Raw genomic sequence first — 12630 nt, 5'->3', positions numbered from 1 at the left:
TCTTAACGTGTAGTGAAATTTCACTACGCGTTTCATCACTGTTATCGATGCGCCTGTCGCTAGACGCACCGTCATCCTCGTTGGAGGGATGTCGCGCTCAATATATTTGAGCCTACTACCCTCTAGTGACTGGCGACGAATAAAGTTATTCGACGCTCCGCAGTCCACTAGGGCTTTAAGTGACAAATCATTTGTCACTTTCAACTTCAAGGTGATGAGGGATACCTCATCACCAGGTGCAGAGACACATAATGATTGTGTGTCTGGAGCAACTTTTGTCAAGAGATTTGCAAATTCTCTTGAGGTTGCTGGATCAGTAGGGCGTTGCGCCCCTACTGACCCCGTCCATTTTTTGGCGGTCCGCCTCGCTGTTGCGATTTCGCAACAACGTCGGATCCGCGACCGTTGCCCTTTTTGGCATACGATCCAAAATTACGTTCAGTACCTTTTGGTGCTGGACGTGGGGCACTACACTCATGAGCGTAATGTCCCAATTTTTGGCAGCGATGGCATTTCTGCGATCGCTTATTATTCGAAAAGCGAGGTTTCTCGCTTTCGACATAGGAAAGGTCCATGGGTTCTGGACCTCCTAGTTCGTGTCGTCTAGGTGGACGATATGATGACGAACTTGCTTGAGCCTGTCTCAAGCTAAAGTCCTCCTGTTCCGCGACGGATATTGCTTCTTCAAGCGTATCCAGTTCCAAGCGAAACAGGTGGGCCTTTACGGGACCATCCGTAAGACCTTGCATGAACACCGTAATCAACATGTGTTCATGAGCTGGATTGTTCGTGATACAACTCGCTAAGAGTCGTATGTGCTGGGCATAAGCGTGAAAATCACGCTTGCCTTGCTTGAGTTTCAGAAGCTCTGACCGAGCTCTGAACTCAGCCCTAGGCGGTTCAAACGTATGTTTGAGCCGAGCTTTAAAAAGCCTCTAGCAACCCAAAGTCATATGGGTCGCGCAACTTAAGGCCTAGTGTCCAAGTTTTGGCACGACCTGCCAAATTTGACTGAGCAAATGCAACTTGCATTTGCTCGTCGACGATGTGACGAGCCCTTATGGCATCGTCCAACTCGACAAACCATCTTTAAAAGGAGTCTTCTTTGACTACCCTATACTTATAGATGTCAATCTTTAAGGTTTCCGGACGGCGCGTGTGCGTCATCCCAGGTACAGGGGTCTGTACCTGCTGTAACCTCAACAGTTCTGCCTGTAAAGAGCCTTGCTTAAACAGCAAGGCTACCTTCTCCTTCGCCTCGTCAAGTTCACGCTGTATGAACTTGGCGATGGATGAATGGAGAGCATCTCTGTCCAAACCGGACAACATGGCCAAGATGGCATCGCTTCGTACGGTCGAACTCATTCGTTCGACCGCACTCGTTTCTATGTCACTTAGAAAGAAGTAGCTATCACGCGAAACGTGATGCGTATTTCCATTATCATCAAACATGTCCATGTTAAATAATAGAACCGTGGTCCTTGGACGGACTACAAAGTGCTAACAGGTGTAACGGGGCATTGCCGACTTGTACTGCTTCAGTACAAGTCCACTTCACACTGCTTCAGTGCGACTTGAGCCTCACGTCACTTCATGTACACTAGTACGTGCAGAGAAAGTCTTCTCTTTAAAGCACTTGCTTTAAAGAGTGTTAATTAAAAACTGTTATAATATGATTACGTTCTTCTTGACAATCTACTTAATACTAACTTATTTATAAACTAATACAATGCATGCAGTAAAGTCTTATCTGTTTCTCTCTTTGCGTGCGTCCAGCGCTGACTGGACCGCGGAGAAAGTAGATAAAATGGCTTATATCTTCCAATTTCGAATATTACAACGTAAAGTACTATTCTCCAAATATTATCTACCTTTTAGATAATATATTTATTAACAACCTTTGTGTGTTAATTTCATGTAACGATACACCCCGTTACAGTGTACCTTATCAACAGTGAAGGCAGGAGACTGCTTTTACATCTCAGAAAAAAGCTGTAGTGCGCAAATAGTGATGTGTCATTAGCTCTTCAAGCTTAGCAGGCGTTTGCGGTGTCGTACTCCTCACTATTGTTTCTTCTTCAAAAATCTCTATTAAGTTGGGTTAATTTCTTATTCGATAGTACTTCTTAAAACAATTCACCTCATAAGAATTTCTGGCTGTTATTCAGTTTCCAAAACACCGACCGTACGAAAACAGAAAAACACTTCTGGATGTCCTAAACAGCTGCTGTCAATTTATAACATAGTCAAAAACGCAACTGCCCGATCTTCCTGTTAAATAAATAGGCGATCCCTGTCCGCGAATTCATTTCTCCGCCTTCGGATGACTAAACAAACACAAGGCATCCTCATGCTAAGACTAGTGTGAAACGGCAATACTGACGTGTCATTTTTGACAAGGGAAAATAGCAAAGCCGCAAATGGTGTGCAGAAGCTGTAATTTACAAATTTCTAAAATGTTGCCAATTATTTAATAAAGTTATAAGAAACTACGATTATAAGCGAGTATTCGTATCAGGTTATTTCAACTCAAAAATCCGTTAACTACTAAATTCTTTCCATTACATGTTGTAAGAGTTCGTTTCTGCTCAGAAACTGGTTGTCCAGTCGTGCTGGCCATAATGTTTCATAACCGAGTCTGTCTTTCTTATGGCGCTCCTCGCCGTGCTCCTTCTAGCGTCGATAGTGGCGACGCCCTGCACAGCTATTAGCGCGGCGGACTCAATATCGTCGGCAGTTGTCAACGTCAAAAATTCGGAGGCTGCATTTTACGTGTCGAGCGCTGCAGCTGAAGGTTGGGGTGAGTCCTTGGAGGCCCAGAAGCTTAAGGACGGTGCGAATCACGCATACTACCCGCTCGTTTACAATGTTACTGGTCTAGTAAATGGATTTGGCTGCACGTCCAAAGAAATGCTTCTTAAAGAAAGCAGCAATGGCAGTCTCGCAGCTTCTAATCTTTCCAGCGCATCGCTGCTTGGACTGCCCGAAAAGCCGTTCGTTTTGCTCGTAGACCGCGGACGATGTACTTTTGCCGAAAAGGCTTTCTATGCGCAAGAGCTTGGAGCGGCCATATTAATCGTCACTGATACTCTTGAGCAGCTCTTTCATCGCTCCGTCGCGGTTAATGCTACCGAAGAGGACAAGAGAATGGAATTTAGCTGTTCGCGTGGCTCTGGAAAGGCGGCTTTGGACTCGGATGTTTTGAACTTGTCGTTAGCTTCCTGGAAAAATGACGCGGGTGTGCGCTCTTGCTCGGGAAGCGGCAAATGCTCGTCGCATATTTGCGTGCCCTCTGGTGGTGCCAATAGGCAAGTCTGTTGTGCGTGGGATATCCCCGACCCAATTGGCTTTCGTCCCACGGGCTTAGTATCGGACAAAAATCTGGTAAGCAATATTGCGATTGTACGAATTTCGATCGCTGGTGGGGACTCGTTAAAGGGGATGCTGGCGTCTGGAAGCGAGAACGAGGACGGTGAGCTGCTTGTATCCGTGTACCAACGCGATACTCCAGCCGTAGACCCTTCTCAAGTGTTTCTGTGGATCATTGCTGGGGCGACAGTCTTGGTGGGATCGTACAAGGCTGCCGCTTACGAACGGACAAAGGCACAGCTGAAGGCAGCGCTTATTGCAGCGGATACCACTTCATCAGACGCCATTGCCCAAGCCCGATTCGCGTATGAGGAGCACAACGAGCAGGCCACCACTTTTGAGTGGCTTGGCCTGAAGTCCTGGCTAGCTACAACGTTCTTGCTACTAGGAATCGGACTACTCGCTTTGCTCCCGATTGTCAACGTGGTAGTGGTAATGGTGGCTCTCTTCGGCATTGCCTCGGTGTTTGCAACGTTCCAAACGGTTTGGCAACCGCTGGTGCGCTGTCTTTCTGGTCAGATTTTTCTCAAGCATCCGTGGCGTGACGTCTTGTGGCAGTGGCGGGGCTTCCTAGTACCGGCACAGTGGAGTTTTGGGGATCTGCTGGCCCTCGCGCTGTCAGTCACGACAGCGTTTCTATGGTTTCTTACTCGATTTTGGTCAATTGCGTGGATCTTTCAAGATATTTTAGGCGTCTGCTTCTGCCTCATGTTACTTCGGACAGCCCGTTTACCGAACCTTAAGGTAGCTACGGTGCTGCTGGGGTTCGTCTTCATTTACGAGGTCTTCATTTACTTCGTTCTTCCTTTTATTTCCGAGGAAAGTATCATGATCAAGGCGGTCGAAGACGGTACGCAACGCATCTCCGACGGGGTCTCCAATGCATACTGTCTGCGGTATCCCACCGATGTGAAGCACGACTGTCGCTCTGAGTCGATGCCAACCCAACTTCGAGTCCCTACGGTGCTGGACTGGCGATCAGGGTCGTCAATTCTGGGCTTAGGCAACATCGTGTTGCCTGGTTTGCTATTAGTATTCTGTGCCCGTTACGACTATGCCACAAGGGGTCAACTGTTTGGTCGACTTGCACCTCGACACGGCAAAGCGTTTGGCCAGCCTTTATTTGGCAATGTCTTACACGTTTCTGGAAGAACCAGTATTGCGGCGAACCGAGACTTAGAAATGTTAGGGGCAGAGCTTGAAAACTCGCAGCACATGAGTCGTCGAGGACTTTTTTGCTTATTACTGTGGGGATACACCATCGGGCTTGTTTTTGCCAATATTGCGATTTTGAAGACCGGACATGGGCAGCCCACATTGATGTACCTCATACCTTGTACGTTAGGTTTGCTGGTAACTGTTGGGTGGCGACGCGGAATTTTAAACAAGCTGTGGGAGGGCCCTCCAGAGCTTTATCCTGGGTATGGTCGATGCCACAGTATCTCTACTAGAGGAGGGCTAGACATCTTTGATGCTACACGACTGCGTGGACTCAGTTCGGGAACAGGCAAAGCGGTATTGAGCGGGATAGTTTTACAACAGCAAAGAAGTGTTTCTGGCTCCTATGCGAGTGAAGACACCCCAAAAAGCCAAGGCACATAGTATTCAAAGACCGTTAAATACATTTGATTTGTTGATTATGCTGTTTGATACTGGCACCGATGCTGCAGCGTTCAGATGCCTTTCACCCACTCGTCATCTTCTCCCCATTCATCCTCAGTATTCATATCATCATCCATTTCAGCAGCAAACATAACGGACGCATTAGCGGCAGTAGGCAGCGATGACGCGGATAATGGTGTGGCTCCACTATCAACCAAGTGTGCAGATGTTACACTTCTATCTGCTGGCGAGGCATTCACAACAGCATTCGTTTTGAACGTCGGCACCATTCCAAATTGCTGCGAATTCATAACGTTATAGTGAGAGTTATTACAGCACTGTGTCCGGTACTATAGCTATCGTACACTGAAAAGATCGTCAACACTGTCGCCTTCCTTTTCACTCACAGTGACATCGCCACGATCACTTGTTGGCGATACATGCACTTCAGCGGGTAAGACTTCAAACGAGTCGATGGAGCTATCGAATTCGACATTCACAGGAAGCAATTGACCCTCGCCAGCACTAGCAACCTCCGAAGATAGGGTCTGAGTAAGGTTGGAAGAACAAGCGCTCATATGAGCTCGACGCAGTGGTGTCAGGCTTGGTGCACGTGATGCTGAAGCAAAGGGGTTTAATTGGGATGTTTGAGTCTGCGTGGAATGTCCTTCCCAGTCGTCCCAACTGCAGTCATTTGCGAACGAATCCTCTTCATCTACATCGCAGAACTCAGCATCGTCGACTCGACAATTGCTAAGAGGCGTTTTGTCCGGTACTTGCGTGTACCGCAACTTTGATCCTTTCGAGTACTCCAATGCACCTAAGCTAGAAGCTGCACTCGAACGTCTTTTGCGTCTCCAAAGTAGCAAGAAAATACAGCAAATGGCTATCATAGCTACTAAAGCTATCGCTTTGCTGCCTTGAATCATTTTCCCTGTTATCGGTTTCTCCGCGGCACCATTCATTGCAGCGTCAGACATCTTTGCGGGGTCATTTTTGCGAAGCAAAGGCATCGTGATGTTATCCACTGGTTGTTGTGTCGGCAATTTTATTCGCACGTCAGCCGTATTTGGCTCCGCATTCAATGGTGTTGTCGCTTGTGCAGGAGTAGCTACTTCCTTGAGATCAGTCGCATTGTTTGAATTCAAGGTCGGCATCACGTTAGGGCTCACGCTCATCGTTTCTATCTCGTCACTCACCACTGCTTGTGTAGGTGTCGATGTAATTGTTGGAGAACGCGTTGCTAGCACCAGCACCAGCGCATCCGCAGTTCTATTTTCGACGAGCGAGTCAGCCGATGTCAGCATACCAGCTCCTCCAAGCGCAGGAGCCGAGTTCTTCTCGTCTTCGTCTATCATGATTGTGTCTTCTAATGGAATTTCTTGCGCATGCACTAGCTTCCACGTCGACTTTAATATCGCCACGGCTACCAGAGTTCTCTGATACGGTCTGGGTATCATCAAACACAAGCAAGAAGAATGCGAGACTAAGGATTAGTCGCGTTTTTTTGGCATTTCATACTGCAAATTCAAACATTTGATAATTCAAAAGACTAGCGAAATGACCGACCCGGAAGCTGAGCTGCGGACGGGCTTACTTAGAGCGACACATGATGGCAAGAGTCTGCCCGTTTCTCCGATGGGCGCGGTCGAAAGACTAGTGCTGTCTTCGTGGGAGAAGTGGGCAACGCATAGACGCTTTCCATACAAGCTGACGCTCCATGTGGCACTGGTGCTGCTCACGTTTGCCCAGATGCAGCTCTACGACGCCCAGAACGCCGCCTACATGCGGGCCTCCCAACGAAACTGGTGCGTGCGAGCGTTTGCATCGCTTGAGCCGGTTGGTGAGCTATAATGCGATTTATTAGGGCATTCTTCTTTCTGCCATCCGCTGCCGATATTGGGGTCGTGTGAGTGCTCTATTTAATGAGCTACACTGCTGTTCTGGTGAAAGTCACACTAACTAATAAGTATTGCATTCTTCTTTCGCAGTCCGCGATTTAAGCGCGAGCTGTACACCATCCAGCACACGATGACCGCGTTGCTCTTTTTGCGAGATGCCTATTTCTCTGTCGGCAACACTTCTGTTGCCAATTACGAGTATCTGCAGACCTCTTCTGGTCAAATACACCCAGTTAATCTAGAAGTCCAACGAGTGCTTCCCAAAGGCGACTTGGAAACACAGGAATACCTCGTGTTTCAAGACGACGGAAGCGTGGGACCCTTTGATCCAGCAATGCCAGCTTGGCAAAAAAAACATTTATTTCGATCCGTCCGCGTCGTTAAATTTTCATTTCCGATGCGTGACCGCCAGTTTGGAAAGCTTTACGAAGAGTGTTTTGAGTGGCGCGTGAAAGTTCGATTTGAAGCCTATAAAAGTGCTCACTTTCGTGTTCAGCTGGAGGATTGCGAAGTGTCGCGCTGTGTAAATTTGCAACCATCTTCATTCTGGACGATGGCAAGACAGCCGTTTATGTGGATGCATTTGCTGATTGCAGTGATTATAGTCTTGTACACGATTCTCAGCTTTAAGGCTCTGCGGCGATCTTTTCACGTGTTGGTATTCCATTTACGTATTGATGAACTTTATTGTGGCTCACACTTGTCAATTGACTTATTATAATCTTTGTGCTTTGTCTTGCTAGCATACGACGAGCCAGTAAAGTAATGAAGAAAAATGCTAAGACCAGCCGACAAAAGCATGTTAAGCCATATGAGGATGACCGAGACAGTGATTATTCGAAGCGTTACGCCAAGCAACACGAATCTCTCACACTTTGGAGTGAAATTACGCTATTGCTTAAGCTTAAGTTCATGTACGCATATAAATCAACAACATGATTGCATTGCTGCTGCTTACTGTGATTGCCGTGCTATAGACAAGTAATTGTGTTTGTGTCGCTGTTGCTCTTACTTGCAAGTACAACGTGGAGCTTACTGTTCCTGGAGGCTCATATGCCGGTTCGGCTTTGGCATCGAATATTGCATGCGACTGCCCTTCTGCTGCTTTGGAGTAGTTTAGTGGGATATCTGGAGCATGATCGACATATCTTCTCCATTGTGCTCACACTTAAGTGGGCAACACCACGCGTGCTGCAGTTCTTATTAGGCGTATCACCCATTTTTATTGGATATGCTTTGTTTGGGACGATTTACTTTGGAAACAAGATCAAGCAATTTGGCTCGCTCAGTGCTTCAATGGTTACTCTCTTTTCGCTGATGAATGGAGATATTATTATGGACACGTTTGATGCAATGGAGCTACACCACTATTATGTATCAGGAAAAATGTATTTGTACTCCTTTCTCTCGCTTTTCATGTACGTGGTTTTAAACATCTTTATTGCCATCGTCGAGGAGGCCTTCTTTGCGACTCAATCTACTCGCCGCCGGCTTAGTCATTTGCTATCGGATCCTAACACTTCTGGCGCTGAGGTGGCTAAGGAGACCGATCTTCCTGCAGAAATGATACAAGCCATGCTTGGTCGAATGCAGTGCTAAATGGAATTTGTTAGCTTATGTGCTGAATGTTTACAATGATTTATACACTTTTGTGCACTTCAACAGTAAGCTTACGAGCGGCAAGAATGCTTGTATAGCTTTTGCAGTTTCTGCGATGTTAAGCGTTACATACGAAGGCACTTTATAATTCGCTCAATAGCTTTTATAGCGATAAAGAGCTCTTGTGTGGCAGTCAAACTGGAGCTTGTGGAGATCTTCACTTATGTCGCGGTGCGCATCCGCCTCAACCTCAGTGAGTCAAGTTGATCCTTCACGCATAGACGTCTACTGTTGAAGACAAATGCGCTATAGCTCTAAGTATTACGATGCGCAAGGATACGCGATAACTTTCAGTATATTACTCATGTCGGCAGATCGACAACATGGTTAACAGAGAATCGTAAAGCAAATTAAAATTTGAACTTTTACCAGCTCTTCGTCTGAGTAAGCTACGCGCCCACTAATACATACACCTCCCAATTTGCTTTCTTGCCGTGCTTTAAATAAAATTAAACGATGACAAAACACTTTTGGCGTTGCTCGTCGTGGCGATAACCTCGAACTAAACCATACTGAATGTTCTAATTGTGCCATCATGTCGAGTAATTTATCAGCAGTTTGCCCTAAAATTCAGTCGACTTTTTGTGCAGGATTCGGGCAAATTTGCGAATTCCCAAGTCGAAGTCTCCACTTTTCAGTTCGCTGATCATATCGCTTGCAGCGGAATAGCTGCTACTCGACGAACGCACATCTAAGTCACTGCTACTGTCTTGTACACGGGCATCATTATTCACCTTATTTGCTTCGGTGCTTTGTAAATAGTCTGAAGATCTTGAACAAGTTGAATCGCTCAGGGGCGAAAACATACGCTCCTGATGCTGAGCCACAATCTCCGTGTCCGTCAGCGTGCTGCTCATTTTTTTCCCAATGTTGGTACGATAACTTCCATCAGTAGACGAGGATACTTGAGATAGAATCGTATTGAATGAGTGCATAGTTTTTGGAGCCAAATTCGCATATTTACTCGATTCAAAACGCGCCTGGTTCGCGCTTAGAGCAATCGGCGCCACGTCAACGCTTTCCGTGATCGGTAAGCGACTCTGCTCCAAAGATTGGACGACTTCTTGACGATTGTCTCCACTTTGCGGACGATGCTTAAACCAATTGAGAAAAAAAAGCAGTAGCCCCATCGTACAAGCAATTGCCAATCCAATGAGTGCCCACTGCCACGCCATCATATTGTCATTCGAGTCTCTTGCTTGCGGGTCATCTGCCAAGTTTATAAACGTGAGTTCCGGTGCTACCATGAACGGAGACGTTGGCGCTGACAACATTGGATTTGGTATGGACAACATCGTATTAGCGCATTGCAATTACCTATAGCTACTTCACTCTATAAGTCATTAAAACCTTGTGCACAATTTGTTGCATTCAAAGCGGAATCGCAAATAAAGGTGGTACTGTTGTTAAGACACACACCGAAAACCTCCTGGTCGTACTCTAGTCGTCTGCAGCTGCATGCCCACTGACACTGAGTTGAAAGTAACGACGAGTCTCTTGCAGCGCACGGTATTAGTTTTGTACTGATATCTGGTATGTACAGCGCGCTGGCTGGTAGCGAGCACAATTCCACGTCGGCGACCAAATTTTGAGCAGCAAACGTCACCATCAAACTACTTTTTTTACAGAAAATTGATGATATACAGTATCCAGTGACTTACAGTTCATAGATAATTGATAATTTTAATTTGAGCTACACAATCAATTTAAGAAATTTTATTCATAATATCAAAAAGAGATATTACACAGAATAAGACACTTTTTATCGGAAATTCGCAGAATGGGACACTTTTTTATTCACAGGATAGAACACTTTTAGTCTATTTGATCTGAGCCTCGCGATTCATGATGTCGATCCAGAAATGGCGCCAAGCACTAAAAACGCTTCATTATATATTTTCTGTCTGTCTTACAAATTTGAGACTAAGGCAATTCTAATACCTTAAATCAACAAACTTCCAATAGTTTTTTTTGCCTCATAAAGATTCTAGTTGGCAGTTTCGTGGATATCTTTTGCAAAATAAAGACAGTATCGTGAACGTCCCGGCAGGCATCTCAGAACGGTTGTTCATGCAGCACCTATGGACAGCGTTGGTCTAATTGTTAGAATTCATCCCTTCCAAGGATGAGGTCGTGGCTCGATTCCCCGTCTGCGCATCGTGTCAATCCTTGGCTCGCAACAGCGCGTATGAGAATTGAAAGTTTTTTTAATTCTCCTTTAATTAAAGTCGAGCATTAATCCCGACGGCGCCTCTCAAAGACCGTTGTTCGCGCTATCGCCAATAGGCAGGAGCGACGCAAGGAAGTCCCCTAAAGTCCCCCCTCGCAATCACGGAAGATCATCCCCAAGATATCTTCCCTCAAGATCACTCTTCCCATCGCTCCAAACCTCCTTTTTCCACAGGAACCTCAACTAAAAAGTCATGCCACCTACCATCACTCCTGACGTGCCAGCTTTGAAAGGACTATCCTTCGCTACCATGGATGAAGCAGTGATGGCCATTCGATCACAGGCAGCAAAGATCACGTCAGCTACAAATTCTCCGACAGAAACAAAAACAGACCCTACCTCAAGTGTTCAGGCGACGATTGTCCTGCATATGCCCGCATATCCTTCCACAAAAAAACGGAACAATATCGTATCAGTCAGGTGCAGGATCAGCATTCATGCCAAGGATCGCTTAAGAAATTTTGGGGATCCCAGCGAGAGCACACGTTTTTAGTAGAGCGGATTGGGCACAATAATAGAACTTGTCGGGAAGCTCATATGTGATCACTGGGGAGAACGGCAGTAGTTTGTTCCCTCTTATAGTTGGCGGAAAAAAGTGTCCTATATTGCGAATTTCCGATAAAGTGTCCTATTCTGTGTAATTTCTCTATTAAAAGGGACCAATTAAAAATTATTGCAATATTAGAAAACTAAAATTGATTACAATTCTTCATAAAGATTACAGTCTGGAGCAAAGTAGGTGGCATCTTCCATCCAAGCAAAAGATTATTGCGATTCCAACTAAGTATTTGAAATTGCTAAAGGAAACAATATCGCTACAATCCGCGTTATATATTCATTGAATGAGGGGCGTGCCTTAACCATTTGCTGTTCGAAGGCGGCCAAATTTGTAACGGGGTGTCTTGCTACATGAATAATATTTTATTAAAGAGAAATTATAAATATTGTTTCCGATAAATAAAGAAAAACAAAAATATTATATTTTATTAATTTTGACGCGATACGATATTAGTTCTGCTGATTGGTTGATTTTTTTAAGGTTAAATTCACACCGCCAATCGTCACAAGACACGATTAGGCGGTGCGCAAGGAGGCGCATTACATAGTTATATATTTATATATATATATATATATGAAAGCCAGTAGATAAAAGATCGTAACGAAAGGTCTTAACGTATCAACACATTTTACATTTCTCTATACTGAAGCCTAAGTATTAACCTCTAGTAGCTAATACCGCTTAGCAACTTGTAACCTTCGTCTGCACGTCAGTGTACGTGAAGTAATCGAGACACCTCACCTTCATTGTAATGTGTAGGTTGACCAGTACAGTTGTCAGTGCTTGCAAATGGTGCCTCGTTACACCTGGTAGCGCTTCGTAGTCCGTCCAACGGCCTACCCACGTTCCATCCAACAAGGACTTGTCCACATGTGTGTTGACTAGTACTGTTGTCAGTACTTGCAAACGGTGCCCCGTTACACCTGGTAGCACTTCGTAGTTCGTCCAACGGCCTCCACACGCTCCATCCAACACGGACATGTTGGATGAAGAGGGCGGATCTTTGAAGCCCCTCAAAAAGGCACGACAGCGAGTCGAATCTTGATTTTAACACTGTAATGAGGAACGCAAACGACTCGCTTAGACTCGCGAGAAGCGTGAAAACCAAGTCGTCCTCGCTCACCGGGACACCCACAGCGTCGAGCTGCGAATTCATTTTTCACCCGAGATGACCACCAAGGACAGTATCGTGTGCCTCATGGAGGATTCGGTACTTCAAATCCCGAGTCCATAGTATCGGACCGGGATCCACTTTCTATCACGCAACGCGTGAAAGGCTCACTCATTTGAGTCACAATGAATGGAGAGCG

At 45.7% G+C, this 12630-nt stretch overlaps 4 protein-coding genes across 4 annotated transcripts; 2 read left to right on the top strand and 2 right to left on the bottom strand.

The window, feature by feature from the left end:
- Positions 1-2649: 2649 nt before the first annotated feature.
- Positions 2650-4971, top strand: CCR75_003028 (uncharacterized protein; the record flags this gene model as incomplete). Its single annotated transcript, XM_067961125.1, has 1 exon — positions 2650-4971. One exon carries the CDS (start codon positions 2650-2652, stop codon positions 4969-4971), a length of 2322 nt encoding a protein of 773 aa, XP_067823959.1.
- CCR75_003029 (uncharacterized protein) lies at positions 2662-6431 on the bottom strand (the record flags this gene model as incomplete). The annotated part of the gene is made up of 2 exons (XM_067961126.1): positions 2662-5270; positions 5337-6431. The coding sequence occupies 2 exons, from the start codon at positions 6429-6431 to the stop codon at positions 5043-5045; spliced, it is 1323 nt and encodes a 440-aa protein (XP_067823960.1). The 3' UTR covers positions 2662-5042.
- A 100-nt stretch (positions 6432-6531) lies between these two features.
- Positions 6532-8471, top strand: CCR75_003030 (uncharacterized protein; the record flags this gene model as incomplete). Its single annotated transcript, XM_067961127.1, has 5 exons — positions 6532-6779; positions 6839-6880; positions 6963-7526; positions 7616-7786; positions 7850-8471. 5 exons carry the CDS (start codon positions 6532-6534, stop codon positions 8469-8471), a joined length of 1647 nt encoding a protein of 548 aa, XP_067823803.1.
- A 623-nt stretch (positions 8472-9094) lies between these two features.
- Positions 9095-9805, bottom strand: CCR75_003031 (uncharacterized protein; the record flags this gene model as incomplete). Its single annotated transcript, XM_067961128.1, has 1 exon — positions 9095-9805. One exon carries the CDS (start codon positions 9803-9805, stop codon positions 9095-9097), a length of 711 nt encoding a protein of 236 aa, XP_067823817.1.
- Between the last annotated feature and the right edge of the window lie 2825 nt (positions 9806-12630).

Source organism: Bremia lactucae, linkage group LG19 (assembly GCF_004359215.1).
Source record: "Bremia lactucae strain SF5 linkage group LG19, whole genome shotgun sequence".
In the NCBI taxonomy this organism is placed as follows: Eukaryota; Oomycota; class Peronosporomycetes; order Peronosporales; family Peronosporaceae; genus Bremia; species Bremia lactucae.
This window is presented reverse-complemented; position numbering and strand designations above follow the sequence as displayed.